Source organism: Euprymna scolopes, chromosome 15 (assembly GCF_053919585.1).
Source record: "Euprymna scolopes isolate OS-2025 chromosome 15, ASM5391958v1, whole genome shotgun sequence".
NCBI classification, from domain to species: Eukaryota; Metazoa; Mollusca; class Cephalopoda; order Sepiida; family Sepiolidae; genus Euprymna; species Euprymna scolopes.
In genome coordinates, this window is record NC_136496.1 from 130,724,790 (window position 1) to 130,738,911 (window position 14,122).

Sequence of the window (14,122 nt, forward strand, 5' to 3'; positions counted from 1 at the left end):
ATATATATATATATATATATATATATATATATATATATATATATATATATATGTCGCTTATGAAAAAGGAAGTAGACCCTTATTAAGTTGATTCTTCACTTAATCGTCAAAACAAACTAAAAATACATGCAATTTTACAGGTCTACATAAATTTCATTTAGTCCTGTAAAAACTACCGTAGTTTCTTCCAAACTATCATTAAGTTTTGGATTTTTTTAATTTCCCCACGCAAAATCTATAGAAAAAAATAACAGATAGAATTATTTGAAATTCAGATACTTATGTTATAATATAAATTTTATGTAGACAACAAAAATTAATTGATTCAAAACCTTTTTTTTTTTAATATTTAAATGTGTTATCAATCGAGACAACAATGGCGGTAAAGGGTATTTTTTCGGAAAATTTAAAATTTTAAATTCTATTAAAAATAGTAGAAAAAGCTTTATATTATTTCGCTTTTTATATGATGAAATTCAGACTTTTATCTTTGTGAAAAAAAAGTTGCCCAAGAATAATGGATTTTATAGATTTTAATTCGTTTTTTTTTTAAATGACTTGATTTTTCTTCCATTTTTTTTTCTTTTTTGCTGTGCCTAGTATAAGAAAAAGAATACATCAAATTTAAAATTATTTTGCTATTAACTGTCAGCATTAAAATGTTAAAATATTATTGGTAAGCTTATCATGTTCAAATGTTATAATATAAACAAACGTATCCGAAATTTTATTTGTGAAAATTTTCACCTTTTAGAAAATCTTGACAAAATAAATAATCTGAAAGTCAAGATGAAAATATCAAGTTTTTATTTGCTAATAAAACCGGAAGTACTTACCTACTCTTTCAATATGAGAGAGAAACGAGGTGGAACTCCAAGATCCAGACAGGGCTTCCCTAGGTGATGAATAGGCTTCCGTTGGGGCAGCTTCTATATTTTCTAGTAAAAATACCCTTTTTTCAATTGACTTTTCCTTTTTGTCTAAATCCTGAAAACAAGTAAAAAATCAAACACTTTAATATGTCGTCGTCGTCGTTGTTGTTGGCAGAACTCGAATATAAGTATACATTTTGCTTATTAGCATTGAGCCAGCCTCTGTTACAAAGTATTTTAGGTGATCCACGAGGCGCACGCACTTCAGATGTCACCATTCACTGTGGCAAACATGTGTTTGACATGCAGGTTCAGGAAGGCATCTTGCAGCAGGTTGCCAGTACACCATTACGCCTACCCACCAGGTGAGATATAGATATAAAAAGAGAGGAGGAAAAAGAAAAGAAAAAACGCGTGGCGAGTTGGAAGGTACGCTCGACAAGCATGCAGGTCTCCTCCTTCTTACCCCTTCAAAAACGAGCAGGTCGGTCGAGGGTCTCAGCAAAGAACTACCTGCAGCACAACATCGGATTGTAGCTCCAAGTCAAAGACTGTTAACTCTCGGGTACTACACTCTACTCCCACCCAAGCAAAGGTAATGTCTTGGAAAATGGAATCATGAAAACAAAACAGATTCTACACTTATTACTACCCCAAAGGATAAGGTAATGCCTGGGAGAATAGTATCATGACAACAGAACATATACCCCTTTCTCCAGTTATTAAATTAGTTTGAAATTTTACATGCCTGATTTTTTTTTTTTTTTTTTTTGATAAGGATTTTGTATTTGTATTATTTGGATTCTTTCGTTTCTTTGGACTATTGTCCAAATATTCAGTGTCATTTGCAGAATGTTTTCAAATCTTGTGTAGATTCCTGAGTTCCACAGAAAGATTCACGGATTCAATAAAATACGTCTAAAGGCGGTCGTAGGTTACATCTGTCGAAACATTGTTAAAATAGCACTCAAGATGAGAAGAGTAATCCGAATCTGAAAATATTAAACTGAAATGTTCATTAAAATTAATGTTTCACTTTTGTTAATTTTTTTTGTTCAGTTGAATTCATCTCAAAAGAACAGAAGCATAATGAATAAAGATCAAGTTCATTTAATGTTCGTTTCAAATGCAAATGTCAATTTTTATTGTGCTTTTTGTTCTCTGAATGGTCTCTGTGTTTCTATCTCCATTGAAATGACGATGAACTGTGACTGCAATTGTTTTTATTGACATTTTGTTGCTCCAGATATTAAAATCCGGATAGCACACTAGCACAATAGTACAATCGTCTGAAATAGCATATCGCCATTAGTCTGTCTATCTATATATCTATGAAAGTGAAAATGCCTGTGCGTGTGTCTGTCTGTGCATGTATATTTCCCTACCAAATAACTCTGTCAATTTTCGGTCTAATAACTCGAAATTTGGCATACGGGATATTGAGATTTGGAAAAATCTTTTTAATTGGGTTTCGGCCAGAAATTTTCTGTTAGGGTGTCAAAGTTCCACGATTTGACCTTTGAGAACTCTACCAAACTCCTCCGCCAATTTTGGGTCTAAACACTTGAAATTTTGGATGTAGTTATTTGGACATGAATCTAACTTTATAATTTGATTTGAGCCCAAAACAATAAATGTTAAGGAGTCATAATTGGGGGTCAAATTAAAAAAAAAAATGACCTCTGCAGTCTCTACCAAATTAAATTACTCAGCCAATTTTTGGTTTAAACATTTGAAATTTTATATAAGGTGTATTCAGAGATAGCTCAAGCTTTTTAATCGTTTTATTTTGCTGAAAATTTGGCTTACAAGGGGTCAATGTTCGAAAGATTTTACCTTTGCCGTCTCTAGCAAACTCTTCAGCCACTTTTGGGTTTAAATATTTAAAATTTTACATAAAGGATATTTAGACTTTCAGCAAGCTTTTTAATAAGTTTTTGGACGAAAATTTGGCTAGCAAGAGGTCAAAGTTTACAGAGATGACACTTGCAGACTCTACGAAACTCCTCTGCCAATTTTGGGTTTAAACACTTGAAATTTTAGATGTAGGTTACTTGAACATGGGTCAAACATTTTAATTTAATTTGAGCTCAAAATAATAAATGTTAAGGGGTCCAAATCGGGGTCAAAGTAAAAAAAAAAACAAACTTTTCTCTATGGTAGTTAAGGAAGCCTATTATATAGAAAGGCATTACCGTACATATTCACACTTTTTAATATATACATATGTACATAAAATTATGAACCGTACATAGGACCCGAGCAAAGCCGGGCGGAGCTGCTAGTAATTGATACAAACTCTTTGTTAAAGGGAGATAACTGACTTAAAATTCATAACTTTTTAACAGGGTTGTCTCAGTATTATCATAAACCTAGGATTTTCCAGTAGCAAGTCAAAAGTAGAAAGATAATTGAAAGATTATTTTTAACAAATTTACGATTAATGTTTTCAATCACGAGTCTTTTCATTAAGTTACAGAAATTGTCTTAAACTCATGAGAATTAATATCATTGTCTTGTGACAAAACAAAGCTGGTAAGAAAAGTTGAATAACTAGGTTTACTCAGCTCAGACGAGAGGAGGTGAGGCGGAGGATGAGGAGGAGGGTGTCTCTGTTTATATCTGACTCGGAAGCCTCATGATCTCATGACTTCGTATATCACGTGTTGGTGGATATGGAATAAAACGCGTTTAGATTGGAGTTGATGAAGGCCGCTTTGGTTTAAGGCATATCAGCACCCTCTCCCCTTTTTTCTTTTCGATTATTTAATGCTTAAGCACAATGCTGATGTGAAGCCAGTTCATTTAATACAATTCAATGTTGGATGGGAAAATTAATATTATTAAAAGAAGATAATCATTTTAATTATATATGATGTATATATGGTTAAAAAATATCACACACACACACACACACACTAACACATATATGGTTAAGAAATATCACACACGCACAATCACATATATGGTTAATATCACACACATACACTAACACATATGTGGTTAAGAAATATCACATACACACAAACATGGTTAATATCACACAGATACACTAACACATATATGGTTAAGAAATATTACACACACACATATATGTTTAATATCACACACACACACACACACACACACACACACACACACACACACACACACACACATATATGGTTAAGAAATATCACACACACTAACACATAGATAATCACGCTTTAACTGTGATTAGCGTTATCTGATTAGCATGATTTTTTCAATAACATTTGTCGTCTGTATTCGAAACTATTCCATTTATTTCTATGTTCATGAATATTTTATCGTCATTTGAAGTGTGAGTACATGAATACATTTTTGAGACACCATATCATTCAATCACGGTAGTGGTTGAATATATATATATATATATATATATATATATATATATATATATATATATATATATATATATATATATATTACTATTCAGTTTTATATCATCATTTTCTTTCTTTATTGATTTCTATATAAGCTCCAATACAATTTGTTGAGCTTTGTATTATCCGGATAAGTCTCCTCTTAAAAAATTGATCTTATTCTCTTCCTTTAAATTCCCCATTTATAATAAATCATGATAATATAATATAATACATATTAAATTCAAAAATTGGCATAATAATTACATGAATAATTCTGCGCTCTGAAACAGGTGTTGTCAAGAATTGAACATTTTAACATGCTTAAAGAAATAAACGTTATGATGGATAGCATCTTGAAATTTGGAATATAGACCTTTTGTCATCTATTTTTATGTCTATCTATATGTGTGTATGGGTAATGTGTATTGCTTGGGATAGAACTTACATATAAATAATACAAGACCACATTTGGACAGTTCAATAGTGCAATACTAGAGCTATAAATATTTCTTAAAGACACTACTTTACAAAGAAAATTTTGCTCATTTTCAAAATGTTAGGCTTTTTATGGTAACAACTTGCATACAGCTATTTCGGCCTAATGTTGGCATGCAAGTGTATAATAGTTCATTCATTATTATTTTGCACAACTGTGTAATCTCATTAACATATAGAAAAATCAATTTTCAAAAGTTTTCATATCCAATGAACAGGGCTCTTATTAACACGACAGGTATTCATTTTTTTTTAAATCAACAACATTAATTTAATGCATCAAGCAGACATTATCAATATTTTTTAATAAAATCAACTTGCATTTTGCATTCCGTTAATGTCTGTATGAGTATCGACTTTTACTTGTTTTTGACCATGCATCATTTTTAATTTCCATATATATATATATATATATATATATATATATATATATATATATATATATATATATATAGAGAGAGAGAGAGAGAGAGAGAGAGAGAGAGAGATAATAAGTTATATAATATATATGGCGATTAAGCTACACTGAATATTCCGCGTTTCATCCACTCTAGGATTCTTCAGGCTGAGGAATCCTAGAGCGGATGAAACGTGGAATATTCAGTGTAGCTTAATCGCCATATATATTTTATAACTTATTAACTAGCTCTACCTACATATTGAGCACTGCTGAAGTAAATACTTAAAGTTTACGCATACAGTTATACTTTCGTATATTAATTTATGTGAGTAAATTAAGTAGTTATAGTGATAGATAGATAGATAGATATAATATTTTGCAAAAATCAAAACAACAAAATATAAAATAAGAACATCATACGGTGTATTTCCTTATGTGTTACAATTTTTTCATAACCATTTGGACAAATTTAAACATTATATCATATATATTTCCCCAAAAGCTACTCTTCACACACCAAAATACATTTGTCATATATTTATGAACATATTCATAATCCCTATTTTAAATATTGGTAAAACGTCATAATAAATTTAGAAAATACAGTTGCTATTCTATAAAAAGGAAAGTTCAAAACTAATCAAAGAATAAAAGGGTGAGGTTGAAAAGTCGGGACTAGCTGATCACATATGGAAAGAAAAGGGAATGCACTTACCTTTGTGACAGGTTGAAAAGTCGGGACTAGCTGATCACATATGGAAAGAAAAGGGAATGCACTTACCTTTGTGTATGCAAGAAAGCAGCTCATATGCTAAAAAAAATTACTAAGCAAGCCAAGCTTAAAGATTAGTAGCATTTGAGAGCCTCTATAGAAAAAATAAAAATTGTACACCCTTAAAATTTGTCAACTAATATTTTTCATAAATATGAAACTATAGCCATAAAATAGAGACTAACTCAAAGATTACGAAAATATCTATGGCGCCAGTGACTTTTCTCTTTTCTTTTCCAAACAACAACCAACATGCCGTAGGACGGTGAAGGCCAATCCAACCAAAACGTTGTACAAGATAAGAACAATAGTCCGATGAATACCAGTGATATATTCAAAGAATAATTACCTTTTTTTGTTCGGCAACTTCAGCTGTCATTTGGGATAGCTTTCCTTGCAAGAAATACTTTGAAAAATCCATTTGATATGGAACCTGCGGAAATGAACCAAAATATGTAATCACATCGTTTGTTTGTTCCGTTGCAAATTGAATGTTTTAGAGAGTAAGAGGAAGAGCGAATTCAATGAGAAATGGGGGGGGGGAGAAGAGAAAAAATAGCTAAATGAAGGCTACTAAGAGGATGACATAAAAAAGCAAAAAAACATAAATAAAGAAAAAAAGGAAAAAATAAAATTAGTAGTAGTAGTAGCAGTAGTAGCAGTACAGCAGTTCAGGATACTAAAAAACATATGCATTAATGTATAATGTACCAACGTTGATTCAACTGGTCATGAGTCGTCTACTTTTTTTTACTTTTAAAATAGATGCACTCTTTGATGTGAATATTTAATAAATTTTTAAACGTTTGTAGAGCTCTTACTTCATAAATAAACTCTCCTATTTTAAAGAGGAGACTTCATTGATCCGACATCTGGGGTCAACTATTTGTCAGCTCCTCCTACTCTGGATGCAGCTGCATATAATTAATGAAATGTGCATTTCTGAGTTTTTGAGATGAGGATTTGTTATTCGTATTATTTGGATTCATCAGACTACTGTTCTCATCATGTTTCAGTCAATGTAACCTCCAACCTTCTTCAGGTGTATCTTGTTTGAACTCGGAAATGTTTCTGTTGAATTCAGAAATTTGGACGGAATTTCGAGCAGAGCCATTTATTTACTTCATGGGATAGCATGTTCTTGTTCCATCAGCCATGACTGGAGAGAGGGCCTGATGGAACAAGAGCATGCTACCCCCATGAAGTAAATAAAGGGTTCCGCTCAAATTCCCGATTTCGATAGAAACATTCCCGAGTTTGACAAGATAGACATGAAGAAGGTCAGAGGTTACATCGACTGAAACGTTGTGAAAATCACACTGAAGATGAGAACAGTAGTTCGATGAATCCGAATAATACGGTTGAAATGTGAAGTTTTCTTCCATTTTTTTACTTTTTGTTCACCCCAAACAATGCAACTATAGACACTAAAGCCTAAGAGATTGGTGTGATAAGAGTTAAATTTTGGAGGATCAGCCTTGGTGGGGAGTTAGGCTGCAAGATGTTTCTGCACATTATATTTTACTTTCTACATTCTATTTAAAAGCATTTAATAAACACAAGCATAGCAATTGGCAAACTGTAGAGTTTTTATGAAGGAAAAGAGCATATCGTTGTGGATTGTTGGAAGAGCCAATCGAGTGTTGAACCCGAAATATTTTTTTTTAATCCATGAAAGTTAAAAGTAAATTCAAAAGATTAAGTAAAAGACGTTACTTACCAAATAGGATTTCATTTCTTCTGGTTCAGGAATAATGGATGGATCTTCGTAGATATCTGATTCTAAGAGGAAGGAAATTGTAGAAAGATAAAATCAGATGTGTACATTGGAATGAAGATAACTACAGCACACACACACACACACACACACACACACACACACACACACACACACACACACACACACGCGCGCGCTTCAAAATTTACTACTTAGCTTTTCTCACGTATTGACCACTGTTGAATTAAATGCTGAGTATATATACATAAAATTTTTATTTTTTAATTTTATTAATTTTATTTTTTTACTTTTTACTTTTATTCATTTTATTTTTTTACTTTTTAATTTAATTTTTTTATTTTTTAATTTTTAATTTTATCTATTTCATTTTCATACTTTAAAATTTTATTTATTTTATTTTTTTACTTGTTAATTTTATTTTTTTACTTTTTAATTTTATTCATTTTATTTTTACTTTTTAATTTTATTTTTTTACTTTTTAATTTTATTTATTTTATTTCTTACGTTTTTATTTTATCTATTTAATTTTTTACTTTTTAATTTTATTTTTTTACTTTTTAATTTTATTTATTTTATTTCTTACGTTTTTATCTTATCTATTTAATTTTTTACTTTTTAATTTTATTTATCTTAATTTTACTTTTTAATGTTATTCATTTTATTTTTAAAATTTTATTCATTTTATTTTTTACTTTTTATTTTATTTATTTTATCTTTGTACTTTTTATTTTATTTGTTTAATTTTCAATTTTATTCGTTTTATTTGTTTACTTTTTAATTTTTTAATTTTATTTGTTACTTTTCAATTTTATTCATTTTATTTTTTACCTTTCAATTTTATTCATTTTATTTTTTACTTTTTAATTTTATTAATTTTATTTTTTACTTTTTAATTTTATTAATTTTATTTTTTACTTTTTGATTTTATTTATTTTATTTTTTTACTTTTCAATTTTCTGCATTTTATTTTTTTACTTTTCAATTTTATTTATTTTATTTTTTTACTTTCTAATTTTCTCTATTTTATTTTTAATTTTTTTTAATTTATTCATTTTATTTTTTACTTTTTAATTTTATTAATTTTATTTTTACTTTTTGATTTTATTTATTTTATTTATTTTATTTTTTTACTTTTTAATTTAATTTATTTTATTTGTTTACTTTTTAAATTTATTCATTCTATTACTTTACTTTTTAATTTTATTTATTTTATTTTTTACTTTTTAATTTTATTTATTTTATTTTTTACTTTTTAATTTTATTTATTTTATTTTTTACTTTTTAATTTTATTTATTTTATTTGTTTACTTTTTAATTTTATTCTTTTTATTTCTTTACTTTTTGATTTTATTTATTTTATTTTTTTCTTTTTAATTTTATTAATTTTATTTTTTTACTTTTTAATTTTATTCATTTTATTTTTTTACTTTTTAATTTTATTCATTTTATTTGTTTACTTTTTAATTTTATTCATTTTATTTTTTACTTTTTAATTTTATTTATTTTATTTGTTTACTTTTTAATTTTATTCATTTTATTTTTTACTTTTTAATTTTATTTATTTTATTTTTTACTTTTTAATTTTATTAATTTTATTTTTTTACTTTTTAATTTTATTCATTTTATTTGTTTACTTTTTAATTTTATTCATTTTATTTTTTTACTTTTTAATTTTATTCTTTTTATTTCTTTACTTTTTAATTTTATTTATTTTATAATTTACTTTTTAATTTTATTTATTTTATTTTTTACTTTTTAATTTTATTCATTTTATTTGTTTACTTTTTTATTTTATTCATTTTATTTTATTGATTTTATTTTTTACTTTTTAATTTTATTCATTTTATTTTTTACTTTTTAATTTTATTTGTTGAATTTCTAATTTTATTTATTTTTTTTTTACTTTTTAATTTTATTTATTTTATGTTTTGCTTTTTAATTTATTTTATTTGTTTACTTTTTAAATTTATTCATTCTATTACTTTACTTTTTAATTTTATTTATTTTATTTTTTACTTTTTAATTTTATTCATTTTATTTTACTTTTTGATTTTATTCATTTTATTTTACTTTTTAATTTTATTCATTTTATTTTACTTTTTGATTTTATTCATTATTTTTTACTTTTTAATTTTATTCATTTTATTTGTTTACTTTTTAATTTTATTCATTTCATTTTTTTTACTTTTTCATTTTATTTTACTTTTTCCTGCAATTTCATTTCATTCCATTATGTCCTTATCCTATTCATTAATCTTTACCGTCCTTATTTCTTTACTCTTTTACTTATCTGAAATTCTTGTTTAATACAGTATACAACCATCTATCTTTGTCTTTTCTCTTCATATCCTCATTGCATCTCATGTTTAGACAATTTCGTCATAAAACCTCATTCTTCCATCTCATTCACCTTTTTCCTATGTTCCTCACTCTTTTTGTACTAATATCCAGCCTCACATTGGCCTTTATCTTCACCGCTTAGCTTATCTGGAAACATCCAGATATTTACTCTGCCCCAAAATTTTATAATTCAAACTCTCCCTGGAAACTTAGCTGCACATGCATTTTGCCAACCCTCAGATCCTTCACACACACCTTTCCATCATCTCCACTACAGGTCAGATATTTTAATATCCACCCCTCCGAATTGTACCCTTAGCTAGATATTGTATTGCATTGGATGTAACTTAGCTCCATATCCCCTCTTCTGATGATAAGCATTAGGCTTTGAAATACCTCGGTATAAGAGCATTTATAACACCCCTCCTTGATTTTATTTCCCTATTGAATTGACAAATAGTTTGTACATATACTCCTTTCTCTTGTTTATAATTCTCTTCACCCTCCCACACACACGTATGTATGTATGTATATGTCAGGTCATGTCATATGCTACTGGTACCATGTACTACCTGCCTCATGGTCAGGTCACCGGCGACTAAACTGGTTCCTCTGCCAAACTTGTTTGGTGAGGAGGGTGGTTAGTCTTCCTGAAGGATTAAAAACAAGACCTTCTAAAGGGTGAATGGACTCTTTTTCGGGGTCAACGGCCAACTAGCACCATGTGTGTTTGTGTGTATGTATGTGTGTGTTGGGGTGGAGAGGGCTTCTGTAAGCCGTGGTGAAGGCAACCTTTCTAGAAGAAGCAAATCTCTAATTTAAAAAAACATAAAGCGGGAGACCAGTACCCGTATTAAGCTGGCCTGCAGTTTAACTTGTTGCTGGCTATCTTGCTCTTGCTTGTTGCTGGATCTCAACATTTTGAACCGAGAGAGAGACGTAGCTGTTGTACAAAGCTAAGACTCTGCAACATCATCTTTGTATAGATACTCCCTCAGGCATTTGTCTGTGGCGATGGAAGTCATTTTTGGGCTCATGGACTTTAAGTGTCTGAGGGAGTGGCACTCGTCTGACAAGACGTTGCAATCAACAATCATCATGATGTATGTATGTATGTATGTATGTATACTGGTTGTATAGATCGGTTTCCAATCCAATGAAACCTGGGTGATTATTAATGGAGGACAGATCTGGTAAATAGTCTGTTTATTATACAAACATTGGTTACATATGTGCATACATGTTTCAGTGGAATCCCAATTCAAAGAGACCAATTCATCAGACCAAAAAGGGGCGATATTGAAGCTAGAGTAAAGATTACATTCGTTTCAATATCGCTCCTTATTGGTCTGATGAAGTGGTCTCTTTGAATTGGGATTACACTCAAACATCTATGCACATATGTAACCAATAATCTTTGTATAATAAACAGACTATATATATATAAGTTCAAAATGTCGTAATGTAAGCAAACTATTAGGAATTTCCAGCTTCTCTTCCAATTTTCGGATTTTTTAATCATGTCAAAATGCATTTTATTTCCTTTTGGTGAATTTATTGTTGCTATTTCTTCTGATAAGTTAAGAGTAATATAGATTCGTTAATTGATATAATAATTAAGTGAATGATTTTGTGCTATGAAACAGATACTGTCAAGAATTGTAAGTGTCAACTGAAGTAAAGGAATAAATTGTAAGATGGTCAACATCATGATATTTGGAACATAGACTTTTGTCATTTATTCATTATATGCTCTGTAATTACATTGAGCTTCTTAAATAAGGATTGCTGTATATAAAAGTGAATATAAGTGAATAAAGAATACTTCCACGTGCGCGCGCACACACACACATATATTTTAATAATTAATATGATGATTAATATTTGAATAAATTAAGTTAGTAATTTAGAATCACGCCCCCCCCCCCGAAAATGGTTTTGATTTATTATTCCATCGATGAGAAATATTATTTTTACAATAATAAACATTATTCGTTAACATCCTAAGATATCAATAGTGATTATATAGTTGTTTTATTTTATTTTATATTGTATTGTCATATTATAATTATTTTAATGTACAGAAAACAATCGCATTGCAGTAATACCTAGTTTAAAATTAAAACCACCGAGTAAAACACAAAATACCAAACTTTCTATATGAAAGTTTTGCATTTAAAGCAAACGGTAAAATCCAATCAAATTGCTTGAGATTAATTATCAAATAAAACATTAAAAATAATAAATTAAAAATAAGAAACCATGAAACTCATTAATTCAGAATTTTTGTCCGGACAAAAATTCTAATCACATGATCACATTTTCAATAATTATGTGATTATATTTTACCCACTTAAAGTTTGTAAAACGTGTAAAAAAACCTTCTTCTCAATACTGATGTTGACTTTTAAGAGTCCCTTTTAGTGATTACCTGGTTTGAGGATATTTGTACAACTAAACGTCAAATCTGCCAAAAACTTTTCCGTATTTCACCTAACAATTTCTTTAATAAAGAAAAAGCATTCATATTTTCGCATATAAAAACTTCTGTAAAAAAAAGAAAAAAAAGTGTACTTTCAATTTTGTTAAAAAAGTTTTCTTAGGGTAAAAAAAAGCAAAAACAAAACAATCGGACCTTAATCGTATTGGGTTTTTTTTCAAGTTAAATTCAACTTTCACAATAACTTTTTTTATATAATTTCACAATATCTTTTTTTGTAATAATAAATTGTAAATAATAAATTGTTTTTTTTTTTAATAATAAATTGTTAGTTGAAAGCACAGAATAGTTACAAAACACCCTACCCCTCTTGATGGTAAGAATGGCGTAAAAAAAAACAAATATAAATAAAAAAGATATTTTAGCACGTTACCAAAAGGCATATGTACCGTGAATTTTTTTCGAAAAAAAAAACTGTACTTTCACCTAAGAATTTATAGTTTAAATAATAAATAAAGTTCATATTTTCTTATGTAGAAACAACTGTTTAAAAAAAAACCTGTGCTCCCAATTTTGTTTTTACGGCAAAGAGGGTTTTGTTAAGGTTCTTTGACTTTTATGTTTCAACTCAAAACGCACGTTCTGGCGAGCAATTTGTTTTAAATTTAAAAAAAAATTTGGAAATGAATTTAAATTTAAAAAATAGAGGATCTTTTTTTCATTTATCGATTAGAGTCTACAAATCGTGGTGGATACATTGAAATAACTACCGGAAGTAAAAACCGAATAGTCCCGCGGAAACGACTTTGAAAAATTAGGATGCTGAAAACGTACACAGTAAAATAATGTTTTATTGCCGCATTGATTATTTATTTGTAATGCAAATTTAAAAAAAAAACATATTTTCGGGGTTATTTATTTATGTTGGTAGTGTAGAAGAAAATGTATGAATGGTTTTTAAGAAACGTGTATTAAAAAATGGAGAATAAATTAAAAATAAAATGACGGCGGTGGGTAAATCACTCTTGTAAAATGCTCTTATAGTTGTCAACGTGTTAAAGTAGATTTATTTGTAAGAAAATTGCGTTAAAATAACTTAAACGTAATACGGAAATGAACGATGTAAAAAAAATGCAGAAAGTATTAACAATTGTTTATTTGGATAATTTAAACACGAAAAATAGAAACAATTGAGATGCTGAAAACATACACAGTAAAACAATACATTTTATTGTCACGTTGATTATTTGTTTATGTATGCATGCGCAACTGGAAGTCGTAAACTGGATGTTGGGTTACAACACCCGTTACAAGGTCATTTGAGTTTTATAATTATATAGATTTATAACCGAACGTTTTTAAGGATCTCAAATTCTGAAATCTTGAATGAATAAAATAGTATAATGAATCGCTTAATATCTTGTCATTTTTTTGTTTGTGATTTTTGCTTGGTTCTGTCGGTTTTCGTCTGATGAACAAAGCTTCGTATATGGATGCTTAGGTGCATTTAATAAATGACGTGTCCATCAGGGTTGTAAAATCAGCCAGCTGTTTTGGAAAGAGTCGGATTCATAGAAAAGATTCCTTAATCTCCAAAGTCATTAACCACTAGTTTTGATATTAGAAGTCTTTAAAATAACGAGTCGGAGTTGCAATTTTTGGAGTTCTACGAGTCAGGG

The 14,122-nt window shown here is 28.5% G+C and overlaps 1 protein-coding gene across 1 annotated transcript in view; it reads right to left on the reverse strand.

The window, feature by feature from the left end:
* The window catches only part of LOC145294148 (uncharacterized), a 273,376-nt gene that overhangs the window by 88,364 nt on the left and 170,890 nt on the right, over window positions 1-14,122 (reverse strand). Inside the window, exon 22 of the mRNA XM_080141253.1 lies at window positions 837-987. Coding sequence (XP_079997379.1) covers window positions 837-987 — 151 coding nt within the window. The remainder of the gene's footprint in view (window positions 1-836; window positions 988-14,122) is intronic.